Below are 12,648 nucleotides of genomic sequence, written 5' to 3' on the forward strand. Positions count from 1 at the left end.
TGTCAATGGGAGTGATGAGGAGCAATGCAGTGGAGGTAGGGAGGAGACCTCATTGGGCTGACCAACACCTTCCCCTATGCTGAAGCTGAGGCTGTCAGTAGCCTGCTTCCCTCTTGTGAAGTAAGGGCACCAGCTGGGAGTCAATGTACCTGACCTCTTCACAATGTTTGCTGTGTTTGTAACCTGCTCAGGAAAGTCCTTGTCATCATTTATGGAATTCCCCTAAGCTGTCGGTTGCCTTTTTCCCCTCCACTCAAAGGAATTCTTCAGTACGAGGGCGGCAAGACTTTGGAATAAATTGCCCAGAGATGTTGTGGCTGTCCCCTCCCTGGAGGTGTTCAAGGCCAAGTTGGATGGAGCCTTGAGTAGCCTGATCTAGTTGAGAGGCGTCCCTGCCCATGACAGGGAGGTTGGACTAGATGATCTCTAAGGTGCCTTCCAGCCTAGGCCATTCTGTGATTCTATGATTCTGTGACTCCAGGCTGCGTCTCCAACCTGCCACTCTCCCTCAGCCTCAGCTCCCCTTCCTCTTTGCAGGGATCCCCTGTGGTCCTTTCACCTACCGCTGTGAAGATGGTACCTGTGTGAAGAAACCCAACCCGCTGTGTGACACCACTGCAGACTGCAAGGACCTGTCAGATGAGAAGCGCTGTGGTGAGGAAATGCTCAGCTGTGTGTCAGCCAGGCAGGTTCAGGATGCCATGTAGCTGCAAGTCACCCTCTTTTCCCCACATCATAACAGCCTAAGCACTGACCCTCCCTTGTTCCACCACCTTCTCCCTACCCCAGCCCCTTGACTGCAGAGCCACTGCTCCACCCTGCAGTGGCAGCGGCAAGGAGCCAACTCTCCGTGTGGAGCTGTGAGCAGCGTTTGGTCTTTGGACAGCTGCTCCCCATCTCCTTCAGGCAGAGGCATCAAGCCAGATAGACATGTCTCACAGGCCAGGTCCTACTCACAGGCTGCTGGCTAGACCACTGTGCTGGCTTCTGTGAAGTAATGCCATCCTACAAGGCTCCAGCCAGGGAAATCACCCATGCTTGCGTGGGCACTGGCAGGGAGAGAGCTTGTGTTTTGATTTTGCTGACCAGTTTTTCTGGAGCCTTGGTGGGCAGCAAAAGGGAATGACTGTAAGGGTTCTCTGCCAGGACAGCCGGCAGCACAGACAGGGTGTGCTGCCCCAAAGGCATCCCCAGGCTTCAGCTGGAGGCGGGGTAAGGCTGTGCAGGCATCAATGGGGGCAGGCACTGGGACAGAGTGCTCATTAGACCTGTCCTAGACCAGCCTCCAGGAAAATCGAGTGATCCAACGGATCGCTGAAACCCATACTGAAAGCAATGGGTTGTGGAACTTTAAAACTTGGGGATACACATTTAGGTAAAACCACCTGGTTAGTCAACACTAGATGATCTGCCAATCAAGCTGGCCCTGCCCAATCAAACCTTCCATGTACTGAAGTAAAGTCCCTGTAGTGCACATTAAAAATATGCTGGGAAAAACAGTCTGGGTTGTTCCTTCCTCATGTAAAGGTAAACTCATTTGTGGGATTGCTTCTGCTCAAGGACCTGGCTGTACTTTAGTGAGCAATGCAGAAGAATTGGGAAGTCTAACGTGTACCTCAGGGGAGTAAAGCATCTGCTGGCTGGCTAAGGCAAGGGATTAGGGGTCGAACTCTCCAGTCAATTAAGTAGAAAAGAAAGGACAGGCAGAGTATATCATGTTCCCTTCCTCCCCTGAAATGCCTGCTGTGTCTCCTCTTCCTCAGACTGTGGGCTGCAAGCCCCTCTCAGCAGGATCGTGGGTGGTGCGAATTCAGTGGAAGGGGAATGGCCATGGCAGGCCAGCCTGCAAGTCCGGGGACGCCACATTTGCGGGGGAACACTTGTTGCCGATCGCTGGGTGGTCTCAGCCGCGCACTGCTTCCAGGATGAGAGGTAAATGGAGAGGGGAGGTTGCTGGACAGGAGAAGGATTTGCATTGCTTTTCACTTCATGCATGATGGAAGGATCATCCAGCTTGTGAAAACGTCATGGGGCAGCCGCTCTCCTCAGCTGGCAGCTGTGCCATGCTTCTCTGTGTCTTGGAGGTGGAGAAAGGAGTATGGATCCATGCACTGGGATTTGGATGTGCATGCAGGGGAAAAGGGGCAGTACTGGGATTCACAGAGCAGCTTTGTGAGGGCAATGTTAGTGGGAGACACTTTATAGCTCCATCTTTGCTTTGGCTCTGGCTTGTCCCTCTGCTGTCACAACCATGAAGGTGTCAGCATCTCCTAGGGTGGGGCCAGGACAGCACTGCCTGCAGAGGATGCTGTTTGGGTGTCATGCTGCTGACCCCTAGGGCTTACTCTTTCAGGTGAAAACACAGTCTCTCCCCCATTCCTTCCACCCAGTGTACATACCAAAACAGTGGCAGTATCAAGGCAGGTTCACTCATTCTTTCAAACTGGGAAGAAATGAGAAGGAGGAAGAAGGTCCACTTCAATCCCTGTTAGAATTTCTCAGAGCTTTCTCCTCTTCTCCATGTCTCCTTTCCTTGCAGCTTTGTTTCACCAGCTCAGGTCTTGCTCTCTGCCCTGTCACAATGACTGGCACAAGACCAGCCCCACTTACTTGCCTAACCTACCTACACCTTCTAGCCCACTTGGCTAAGAAAATAAGCAAATATGAGCAAGCTGCCAGGTGTTTGCATTTCTGTCTAAATTTGGTCCCATTGTACAGGTATGTCAAGACATCAAAGACATGTCCCACCTAGTTTCTTGAAATTAGCAGACAAATAAAGAAAGAGGCCCCTCTGAGGGGGATGATCATCCACATCAAACTCCTCAGAAGACTGCCACATAAACAGCCAGGCTCTGCCCATCAGAACGATGTTCATGTGATGACTTATCTTCTCTGCTGCATCCTACAGACTGGCCTCCGCCTCCATCTGGACCGTTTACTTGGGCAAATATTTGCAGAACACCACCAGCCACATAGAGGTGTCCTTCAAGGTCATCCGCCTATTCCTCCACCCTTATTATGAGGAGGACAGCCATGATTATGACGTGGCCCTGCTCCAGCTGGACCATCCTGTGATCATCTCACCCTTAATCCAGCCTATCTGCTTGCCTGCTCCCTCTCACCTCTTTGAGCCTGGCCTTCACTGCTGGATCACTGGCTGGGGAGCCCTCAAGGAAGGCGGTAGGTGAAAAGGTCTTTGCTGATGGCCTACTGTAGCAGAGCCAAGGAGGACACATAGGTTCAGATGTGGGGCAGGCAGAAAAGGCTTCTATTCACCCCAAAGCATTATGCCTCCATCACGCCCTTTGATTGTGGCTCACAGGTTGGCCAAAGCTATCTGCTGAGTGCCTTGAAACCTCATTCAGAGAGGCAGACATAAGAGTCTGGTCATCTATATGGGGACACCATGTGGTCCTTAGTCCAAAAACCAGAACAGCCCCTGAGGAATTAGGGTCTATCTAGTGGCTATTTAGCCCTGGTCACAAGATGCCCCAGTAGCCCCAGTCCCAAAGCCCAACCTGATGCTTACGTAGATATGTGGGATCCTTTTGAGTCACTCTCTAGGGACGGTGCCTGACCAGAGAGAGTTGAGATAAAAACCTTACTCTTTATTAGACTGGGACTGGGTCTTCTGAGGACACCTATGTATGGCCCCTGCAGCAACATTTTCCCCATGCCAAGGACCTGAGTCTCACCAGCAACACCTGTACTAGTAAATTCAGTGGAAGCAGTGAAAGGTCCCCTGAGAGTCACACCAGTAATTGTTAACAAGCAGCCTGGCACCACTTGAAAATTTTGACCACATAGCACCCATACACTTCTGGAAAACACAATGGGCCAAGACCTGTTCCCATGGGGTGATATGGACGAGTCCATTCTGTTTTGCAAGTAAGAATTCAGCTGCATTGGGGTGGAACCTTCATGTTCCCTCCTCATAGCAAAACAGGTCCAAGCTGTTCTCCAGATGTGCACGGCCCAGGAACATGTATGTGGTCACGCAGGCCAGCTTACGGTCTTCACTTGCTCATACACTTGCTCCAGCTGCTTCCTGAATTGAAACACTCAGGGGTTTGCTGGACACTCCTGGTTTGCATACTTAGCTGGAAGAGCTTAACATCGTTTCAGTGAGAAGCAAACCCAAAACTCTGACAGAGTTCCCCCAAACCAGAATTCCCCTTGTACCAAAAGCCAAAGTACCCAAAAAATAACCCTTTAAGGAAAGGGACTGAAGGGTAATGTTACTCCTTCCATGCAGGTGAAGTGGTCTGCTGAAAGTCAGAGACTGTGATGCCAGTAGAGATCAGAATAGAAATTCAGATGGCAGCTTTCAACATTCAGTGAGATGGGCATGGGCTGGGGGATCACGGTAAATGGTGGGAAGCTGCACCATTGTGCACTTGTGCTACTTTTGGTGGTCTACCCCTCAGGGCACATCAGCAATATTCTGCAGAAGGTGGACGTGCAGCTCATCCAGCAGGACATCTGCAGTGAGGCCTACCACTACATGATTTCTCCCAGGATGTTGTGTGCCGGGTATCACAAGGGCAAGAAAGATGCCTGCCAGGTGAGAGAGGAGTTGTGGGATCAGGGTTGACTACAGGAGGTAGGGTGTGTCACGGGTCTCCCAAATGTACTCCATAGCCTGAAATGAGGGTCAAAAGATGGGAAACATCCAACTTCCCCTCACACTTCCCCTGATCTAAGTGGCCAACAGCAGCTCTCAGGACCACTTCTTCTCAAAATCTTTGCCTCAGACAGGATCCAAACATGCTTAAAGTCCATTCTCCACTCTCTACCTCCCACTTTTAAGCCACATGTCTACATCAATCCCTTATCCCCTCAGCCTCTTTATCATCTGTCACACACAGTCACCTGTCTGTTCCTTCATTACCATCAATGTCAAGGAATTCCTCTGTCTCCCATCCTTCTGGGTAACCAGTTAAATTACACCTTCCTTACTCTCCACATATTTGGAAATGCCACACATAGCAGAAGGAAATAATACAGCTGTCAGCTTCTTGGGACCTGGCTAAGGGGGAGGAATTTGCATGATGAAGGAAAGTGATAGTGGGTCAGATATTTGCACTGGAGACTGTTTTTTGACATCTGCCTATGGTACAAGGAATGCTGCAGATGCCCCAGGCATGAGTTGAGGGGCACAGGAATCTGCGTAGAGGGACCCAAAACCAGTGTAATCATCCAGCACGAGAAGGTGGTGGATCACCATCAACCCATTTTTCTTTCCCTTTCTCTAGGGTGATTCTGGAGGTCCGCTGGCCTGCAAGGAACCCAGTGGCAGGTGGTTTCTGGCTGGTTTGGTCAGCTGGGGAATGGGATGTGCACGTCCGGATCATTATGGAGTATACACCAGGATCACTCAAGTGCTGGGCTGGATGAACCAAACTATGAGCTGAGAAAAGTACATCACTGACTTCTCCCCATCAGACCTATGTTCATATGGCACTCATTCCTGATCTTGTTCATTTGCCTTTCAGAGAAAAAGAGTTTCTGTGTGGGATGTTGTCATACTCATGATGCTCTCCTGAGCAGGGTTAAAAAAAAACAAAACAAACTTGCTGTAGGGATTGTAGAGAAAAGCAGGCAGACCCCCTTCCCCCTCAGTGCTTCCCAGGGAGCTTCCCACAGTGCTTTTAGGACACCTATCCAAAAGACTTAGGGGGGATGACAATGACACAACACACAGCAACAGTCTCAAGTTAATGGTTTCTGATAAAAGGAATAAGGAGAGTTGAACTTTCCATGAACCATGTGATTCAGCCACAATCTTATGCTGGAACATTTGCTGAAAGAAAATGTGACTGATGTAGTTAAAGATTCCAGTAACTGTGAAATCAATCTTCCTCCCTCTTCCTTCCTGCTGCTCATCCTTCTTCCCCCTTCCCCTCCCATCACTCCTCCTCTTCCATCTCCCTAATTGCTTCTTTTCTTAGCCAGTGTGCTGCTCAGCTCAGCCAGGCAACTCTTCACGTCTCACTGACTCCCAGGCACGAGTCCACCATCACACCCCCAAGCGCGTGTCCTGCTTCTGTGCCAGAGCAGCACCCAGCCTCCGCTGCTGTGCTTTCCTCAGGGAAAGGCCCCAGCCCTCACTAAAAACATTGGAGCAGCCTTCCACTCCCTTTCCTCAGCCTTTTTAAGTACCTCTAACATGAGGGCATCTCAACTGCTTCCACCTCCTAACTCAGATAATCCAGGAGGTGAAAGAGAAGGCTTCAGGGCACCGTGCTTAAACAGTGACAGCTATGGGTTTGGCTTTTTTTCTACTAAAGGTATACATATATATGTGTGTTTGTATGTAACTATACAAAAGGGCTGCTCTCTGAAATTAGAAATAAAATTAATTTGAGGGCTTTTGTGGCTCTAGTTCTCTTTATTCCGTTTAAAATTATCTTGAAGTTTGTATCTTTTTGACCAAATTCCAGTCCTGGCACTGGCAACTGGCAAAAGTTTCCACACCCCTGTCCTCCCTCAGCTGCCCTTCAGGCGCAGTGGGGACAATACTCCAGCTAGATAGGTGGTCATCACTTATAGTTATGATTTCAGGATGCAAACCTGCCCAGCTACCTGCAGTGGGGATGCAGCAGAGATGCAGTGGAGATGCAGTGGGAAGGACCTCCAGGCCCCAGAAGACAGGTGCAGCAGATGATGATACTGGCTCCAGATGACGAATCCAAACTCCTCTCCTCTAGCTCCTACCCGCTCCTACCAACACCAAATTTCTGGCACTTGAAATGAGAGGCAGCAAGGAGGAACAGACTGTGAATTTTATTCAGGAGTTACAACCTGATGTTCTCGGACACAGCAGTGAAGCAAACACCCCACTCCCCAAGACGAGGATCTCCCGGTGCTAGATGACATGACATCAGGTGACCGGGTGTTCCCGGTACCTCGGCAGCACACCTGTCTCCTCCTCACCTTCCCCACACAGGGCTGATTTGGAGGGGACAGTGAGAGACTCACCAAGGAGGGTCATACCCCAACAGAGGGATGCCCCAAGAGTAGTGCAAGTTGGCCCAGAAAAAAAAAAAGCAGTGGCTCTGCATTTGCCCTCTGGCCACAAGCCCAGACCAGCCACCTAGCAAGGACTGGTTCTCCTGCACCTGCCACCCACCTCGGGGTCCCAAGTCATGTCCAGGGTGATCAGGAAGGGACCTCAGGCTGCAGTGGCCGATCACTGATGTGCCCAGCAGGGGCCACTGTGACATTAAGGAAAGCCAGCCGGCTAGGGAAGGGAGGCTCCAGCCCCTAAAGCAGCCCAGGGGTATCCATGAAGCATCTGCCCCCTTCCAGGGCTGGAGGCTCAAGCCTCCGAGGTGAGTTTGTAAAAAAGGGCGGCTGCATGTGAAGAGTGATGGGAACTGGGAGGGGTGTCACTATGTGGCCAGGGGCTGCCATGCAGGACAGTACAAAAATAAACATATAAACAAGAAATGAAAAGGCTGGAGTGTGGGGTTCACATCCTCAGGCCTCTGTCTTGTAACAGCTAAAGAAGGAGAGAGAAAGAGAGAAACAGAATCAACACCAGGTGGGAAAAAGCAACTGAGCATGAAGGGGAGAGTGACAAACAGGAAAAGGGAAATGACAGAGGAAATGAGAAGAGAAAGGGAAAAAATTGATGAGGAGTGAGGGTAGGAGAAAAGAAAAAAAGGAAGGAAAAGTCTGTGTGATTAACATACACTGACTTTTAAGAGAATAACACTCAGGTCCCACAGCCGTGGACAAGGAGGCTCTCCAACGGAAGGAGAGAGAAATGTCAGCCAGCTAACAAGTGCCTTCCACCACTGAGCACCTCCAGTTTAACAAGAGCCCCACAGATTTCCAGTATGAGAGAGGAATACTCCTTTTAAAGCTTTCTGTACTCATCCCCACACACGCCAGCCAGGCAGCCTCCCCGAGCAGGAGGCAGAGCACAGAGGCTCATTTTGCACACAGCTGTGAGAACATCTGGAGCAGGAATTGGCCGCTTTCACTCTGCCTTTGCCACCCTCTCCCACCACACTCACACCCTGGCAGAGGTGGCGGGGGGAGAAAAGCCCAGGAAAGCAAGAGCAGGGAGGAAAAAATAACAGGGCTGCCTTAAGCCAACTGCTCTGGGGCTGGCAGGCAAAGGAGCTGCAGAAGGCAGTCTGGAGAAGCTATCTGGCATGCGTGTCAGGCAGACACGTCGCAGACTTCCCCCCTCCCCCCTTCCCCATGCCACCCCTGCCTGCTTTGCATTCATTCCCACCCCTCTCCATTTCTCCCAGCTGCGTTCTCCTTTTTGCTGCCAGAGCCTCTAGTCCGAAGCTGTGGGGCCTGCTCAGCAGGTAAAGGCTGAGAATCGGAAAAGCCACTTTAGGGATGAGTGGACCTCCCCTCCCTCCTTCCCCTCCCCGAGCTCCATAAACCAGGGCCATACCCACAAGAGGGAAGTGAGTCACTCATGCAGAGCTCAGGCTGGCAGGAGCTGAGAGTGCAGACAGGTAAGGTACCTGCAGAGGAGGAAAAGTGAGGAGCAGAGAAGAGACAGGGCCCTGGGCGGGGACCGCTCTGAAACCTGGGAGGCAGAGAGAGCAGAGGGGAGGATGCCAGATGCTGGGGAGTAGGGTCGGGTGGGAGGTGGGTGACAGCGCTGGGATGGACGCAGAAGGAAGCAGGAAGGGAGGGTCTGGAGGAAGAGTTTAGTGCAGTCCCGAACAGGTGGACAGTCTGCAAACAAAAATATAAGCATAAACCATACAGTACAAAATACAAAGCAGCAGCCATGGTAATAGCTCTCCCCTGTCAGCTTCATCTCCAGACAAATTTCTGCTCCTGGAGAGGACTGTCCCCACACCCCACATGTGCCCTAATCCTTCTCTGCTGCTAGCTCTGAGCTCTCACCAGAAAGGTGGACGGGTCTACACTTGGGGACTTTTTTTTTTTTAGCATTTTCCTCAAGGATCTGATGCACCTTTCTCCTCTGCTTCTTGTTCTGCCTCTGCCTCCTCCTCCACCTCTTGCTCTTCCTCCTCCAGGTAATCCTCTGTGCTCTGTGGCCCAGCATGCAGGACAAAGGGAAGAAAGAGTGGAGATACTCGCAAGATGAGCCACGGCAGTTCTTTCTGACACACAAGGGAATAAAGCAATGATTGTGACACTGGAATTAAAAGGGACCTTTCCCCATGGCCAAGACAGCTCCAGGTCAGGAAGAAAAGAGTCTTGTCTTCTGGAGCATCAGGTCAGGGCTATCTAACCTACTTACGAGTGCTGTGATCCCACTGCCTAACAACTGTACCCTAAGTGTCTAAACGATGTCATGCACTGCCACATATTTCTGTCCTTCTCTCAAAAGGGGAGCAGGTGATCTCCTGCCCCTTAGGCTGGGCCTCAGCAAAAGGAAAGAGAATGCTGCAAAACCTTCAGGGAAAGCACACCCCAGAGGCAGAGCAATATACACAGCATGGTCATGAGGAGGTATGAGAGGGATGTTAGAGTAGCATGAAAAATGCCAAAGTCACTTGCTAAAGCCATTTGCCACACACAGCCAGACACCATCACTCTCAAAACACACTTTTCTCCTTTTGGGCAATGGGTGTAATGCCACAGTGCTGAACACCAGGGCAAGCCCTTCTATTTCATCACTGAGGTGTCCCACCGTCATGGTGAAGAGAGGACAGAAAGAGAGAGCAAACAAGAGCGAAGGATCACATACCGAATGGGAGAAGGGCCACAGCAAAGTCGGTCTCACCTTGGCTTTGTGGCTGGGCTCAGAGCTCAGGCCATTGGGGGAATTGTACAGCTCTTTGGATACCACGCACAGGAACTCTGTCTGATCCTCATTGCCATAGTTATAGGATGAGCCAATGTTCACAAGCTAGAAAAAATGAGAACAGGAATCACAAGCACGTTACTGCAAACATCCTCTTCACCTGGGGAGCAAGGCAGAAAGCCCACAATGCAGCAGGGAGTCCAGTCCACACCCCCAACAGAAAGGCCCCATTACTAAGCTGAGGAGGCAGCACAGAGAACCACGAGAAGAGTCAGCCAGGATGCAAAACAGCTTCACCTCACACAATATCTTCTAAAGCTTTAGAGAAGGCGCAGAAGAGAACCAGTGTGATAGCACTATCAATGACTGACCCATTATTCCCAGAGAGGGAAGGTGTTTTGCCTGGAGACTGTATGGTATCCACAATCTTCTCCCCAAAACACAGTTCCTCTACCTTCTCCATACCTGCTCAAAGCACCATCCATCCGACATAGTGGAAACCATCTGAGTGAGCTCCTCCTCCTGGCACTGTAGCACACGGTAGACATGCTTAGGAGGTACCTGAAAGCAAAATTGCAGAGCATGTTGACAACAGTCAGATGCTAAAGGCTGTTGCTCTGCTGTCAAATGAAGTGGTAGTACCCCTCCTTGACAGACCTGTCCTTTTCCCCATGTCCCAGGTTAAAGGGAAGTGGAAACTACAACCAACTTTTCACGATGCTGTCATGGGGGGCAAGAACAATATCTCTTCTGGAGAGGAGGGACTGACACAAGCGTTTCCTGCATTGTCCCCGGGCTGAGCTCTTTGATGGGGAGTTTGCATTTGTTGTTAGAAAGTCCTTTATGCAAATGCCACAAATGCTGACAGGGTTTTGCAAGTGTAAATTGACTGTGTTGCTGGAGGCTTACAATGTGAGGCAGATACGATGCAAAGTGAGATATCAGCCAGCAGTCCCAGAAGACAGCATTTAAAATGTCATCAGCCAAGACAAGGTGGACTGTGCCACAGAATCAATTCCTTGTGCCTCACTGTCTGCATTTAACCCTCCCACAGACATCTTTTCACCTGTTTCCTCCAGGTTTCCCAAGGACCCCCCACTCTCTTCACTGTGATTGCAATCCCAGAACTCCCCACACCAGAGCCCTCCTCTCCACCGCTCCTTCACTCTACTCACAAGCATTTTTCCGTATCCTACAGCAACTAGCTGCCTTCTTAGCGCTGTTAACCAGCCGCTAATTGTGTACGTGAACGTTAACCAGACATTAACCAGCTGTTAATTGTCTATTCTGGGTATAAGAAGCCTTGGGGAGGGCACCGACTGGTGGCTGCCCACTGAACACAAGGCAATAAACTGTAAGTCGGTGTTAACAGCAGAATACTTAAACGTGCTGTAAATAACCCCATGTTTTGAGAGGTCTTTTGATTGCAGAACCAATTATGGTTGCAACCCGATCAAAGGCCCTTAAAAAAACTGCGGGCACCCAGAAAGAGGGTCCACGCCAGCGTGCGGGTGTTCAGGCCTCAGGCTGCAGAGAATGCCGGAGCCTGGCACTTGCAGTGGAGGGTAGCGGAGATGATACCTGTGTCAGATATGACCAGGTGAACGATCTGCTCAGCCTGGTGGCTGAGCTGAAGAATGAAGTAGAAAGGCTGAGGAGTATCAGGGAGTCTGAGAGAGAGATAGATTGGTGGAGCCACTTTCTGAATCATAAGCAGCAAGCTCCACAAGAAGCAGAAAATCCCCTCCCCTCTGGCCATCAGCAAAAAGGAGGAGACCTAAACGATAGGGAGGAGTGGAAGCAGGTGCTTGCCAGGAGAGGAAGGAAAATCCCTGCCCAGCCTCCCTCACCTACCCGGTTGCCCTTAAAAACCAGGTATGGGGCTCTAGACAATGAGAGCCAGGCAGAGACAGGTGGAGGTTCATCCATAGGGCTGTCCAGGGTGAATCAGTCAGCCACACACATTAGGCCTTCTTCGTCCAAGAAGAAGAGGGTAATTGTTATGGGACACTCCCTTCTGAGGGGAACAGAGGGCCCGATCTGCCACCAGGATCCAACCCACAGTGCCAGGGTTAAGGATATTATTAAGAGGCTTCCAGGTCTGGTTAAACCCTCTGATTGTTACCTGCTTCTGGTTATGCAGATTGGTAATGATGGGACAGCAGAGAGATGGCCAGAGGCAATCAAAAGGGACTTCAGGACACTGGGACGGATGCTTGAAGGATCAGGTGCACAGGTTGCGTTTGCCTCCATTCTTTCAATTACGAGGAGAAATACGTTCAACAAAGTGCAGCAGATTAATACTTGGCTAAAAGGGTGGTGCCAATGGTCTAGCTTTGGGTTTTTTAAGCATGGGGAGATCTACCCAGCACCTGGTCTACTAAAACCAGATGGGGTTCAAATGATGCAAAAGGGATACAGGATCCTCAGTCATGAGCTGGCAAGACTCATAGAACGTTCTTTAAACTAGACATGAAGGGGGAAGGGGTTACAACCAGATTAAATGCAAACGACCCTGGGATAGGCATAGCAACATCAAAAGCAGAGTCACTAGCACAGATGAAGCACAATTCTACTTTATTTGGGGCTCCAGGTACCTTACCAGGGGCCCAACTCAAATGCCTTTAAATGAATGACTGCACTTTATATGAATGCCCGCAGCTTGGGCAATAAACAAGAGGAGCTGGAGATGCTTGTGAGCCTGCAGCGCTATGACCTGATCGGCATCAAAGAGATATGGTGGAATGACTCCTGTGATTGGTGTGTTGGACCAGAAGGGTATAAACTGTTCAGGAAGGACAGGCAGGAGAAACAAGAGGGCGTGTTGCCCTCTACGTCAATGAACGGCAACGGAGCTCCCCACCTTGCAAATGATGACAAAAGAACCGAGTGCCTGT

The 12,648-nt window shown here is 50.5% G+C and overlaps 1 protein-coding gene across 1 annotated transcript in view; it reads left to right on the top strand.

Annotated features, from left to right (window-relative positions):
• The window catches only part of TMPRSS6 (transmembrane protease, serine 6), a 17,161-nt gene extending 11,747 nt beyond the window's left edge, over nucleotides 1-5,414 (top strand). The window contains 6 exon segments of the mRNA XM_009868707.1: nucleotides 1-35; nucleotides 538-654; nucleotides 1,764-1,932; nucleotides 2,909-3,180; nucleotides 4,428-4,564; nucleotides 5,256-5,414. The exon segment at nucleotides 1-35 is cut by the window's left edge and continues 19 nt beyond it. Of these exon segments, the coding sequence (XP_009867009.1) occupies nucleotides 1-35; nucleotides 538-654; nucleotides 1,764-1,932; nucleotides 2,909-3,180; nucleotides 4,428-4,564; nucleotides 5,256-5,414 (889 nt within the window).
• Nucleotides 5,415-12,648: the final 7,234 nt, after the last annotated feature.

Source organism: Apaloderma vittatum, unplaced genomic scaffold (genome assembly GCF_000703405.1).
Source record: "Apaloderma vittatum isolate BGI_N311 unplaced genomic scaffold, ASM70340v1 scaffold8324, whole genome shotgun sequence".
In the NCBI taxonomy this organism is placed as follows: Eukaryota; Metazoa; Chordata; class Aves; order Trogoniformes; family Trogonidae; genus Apaloderma; species Apaloderma vittatum.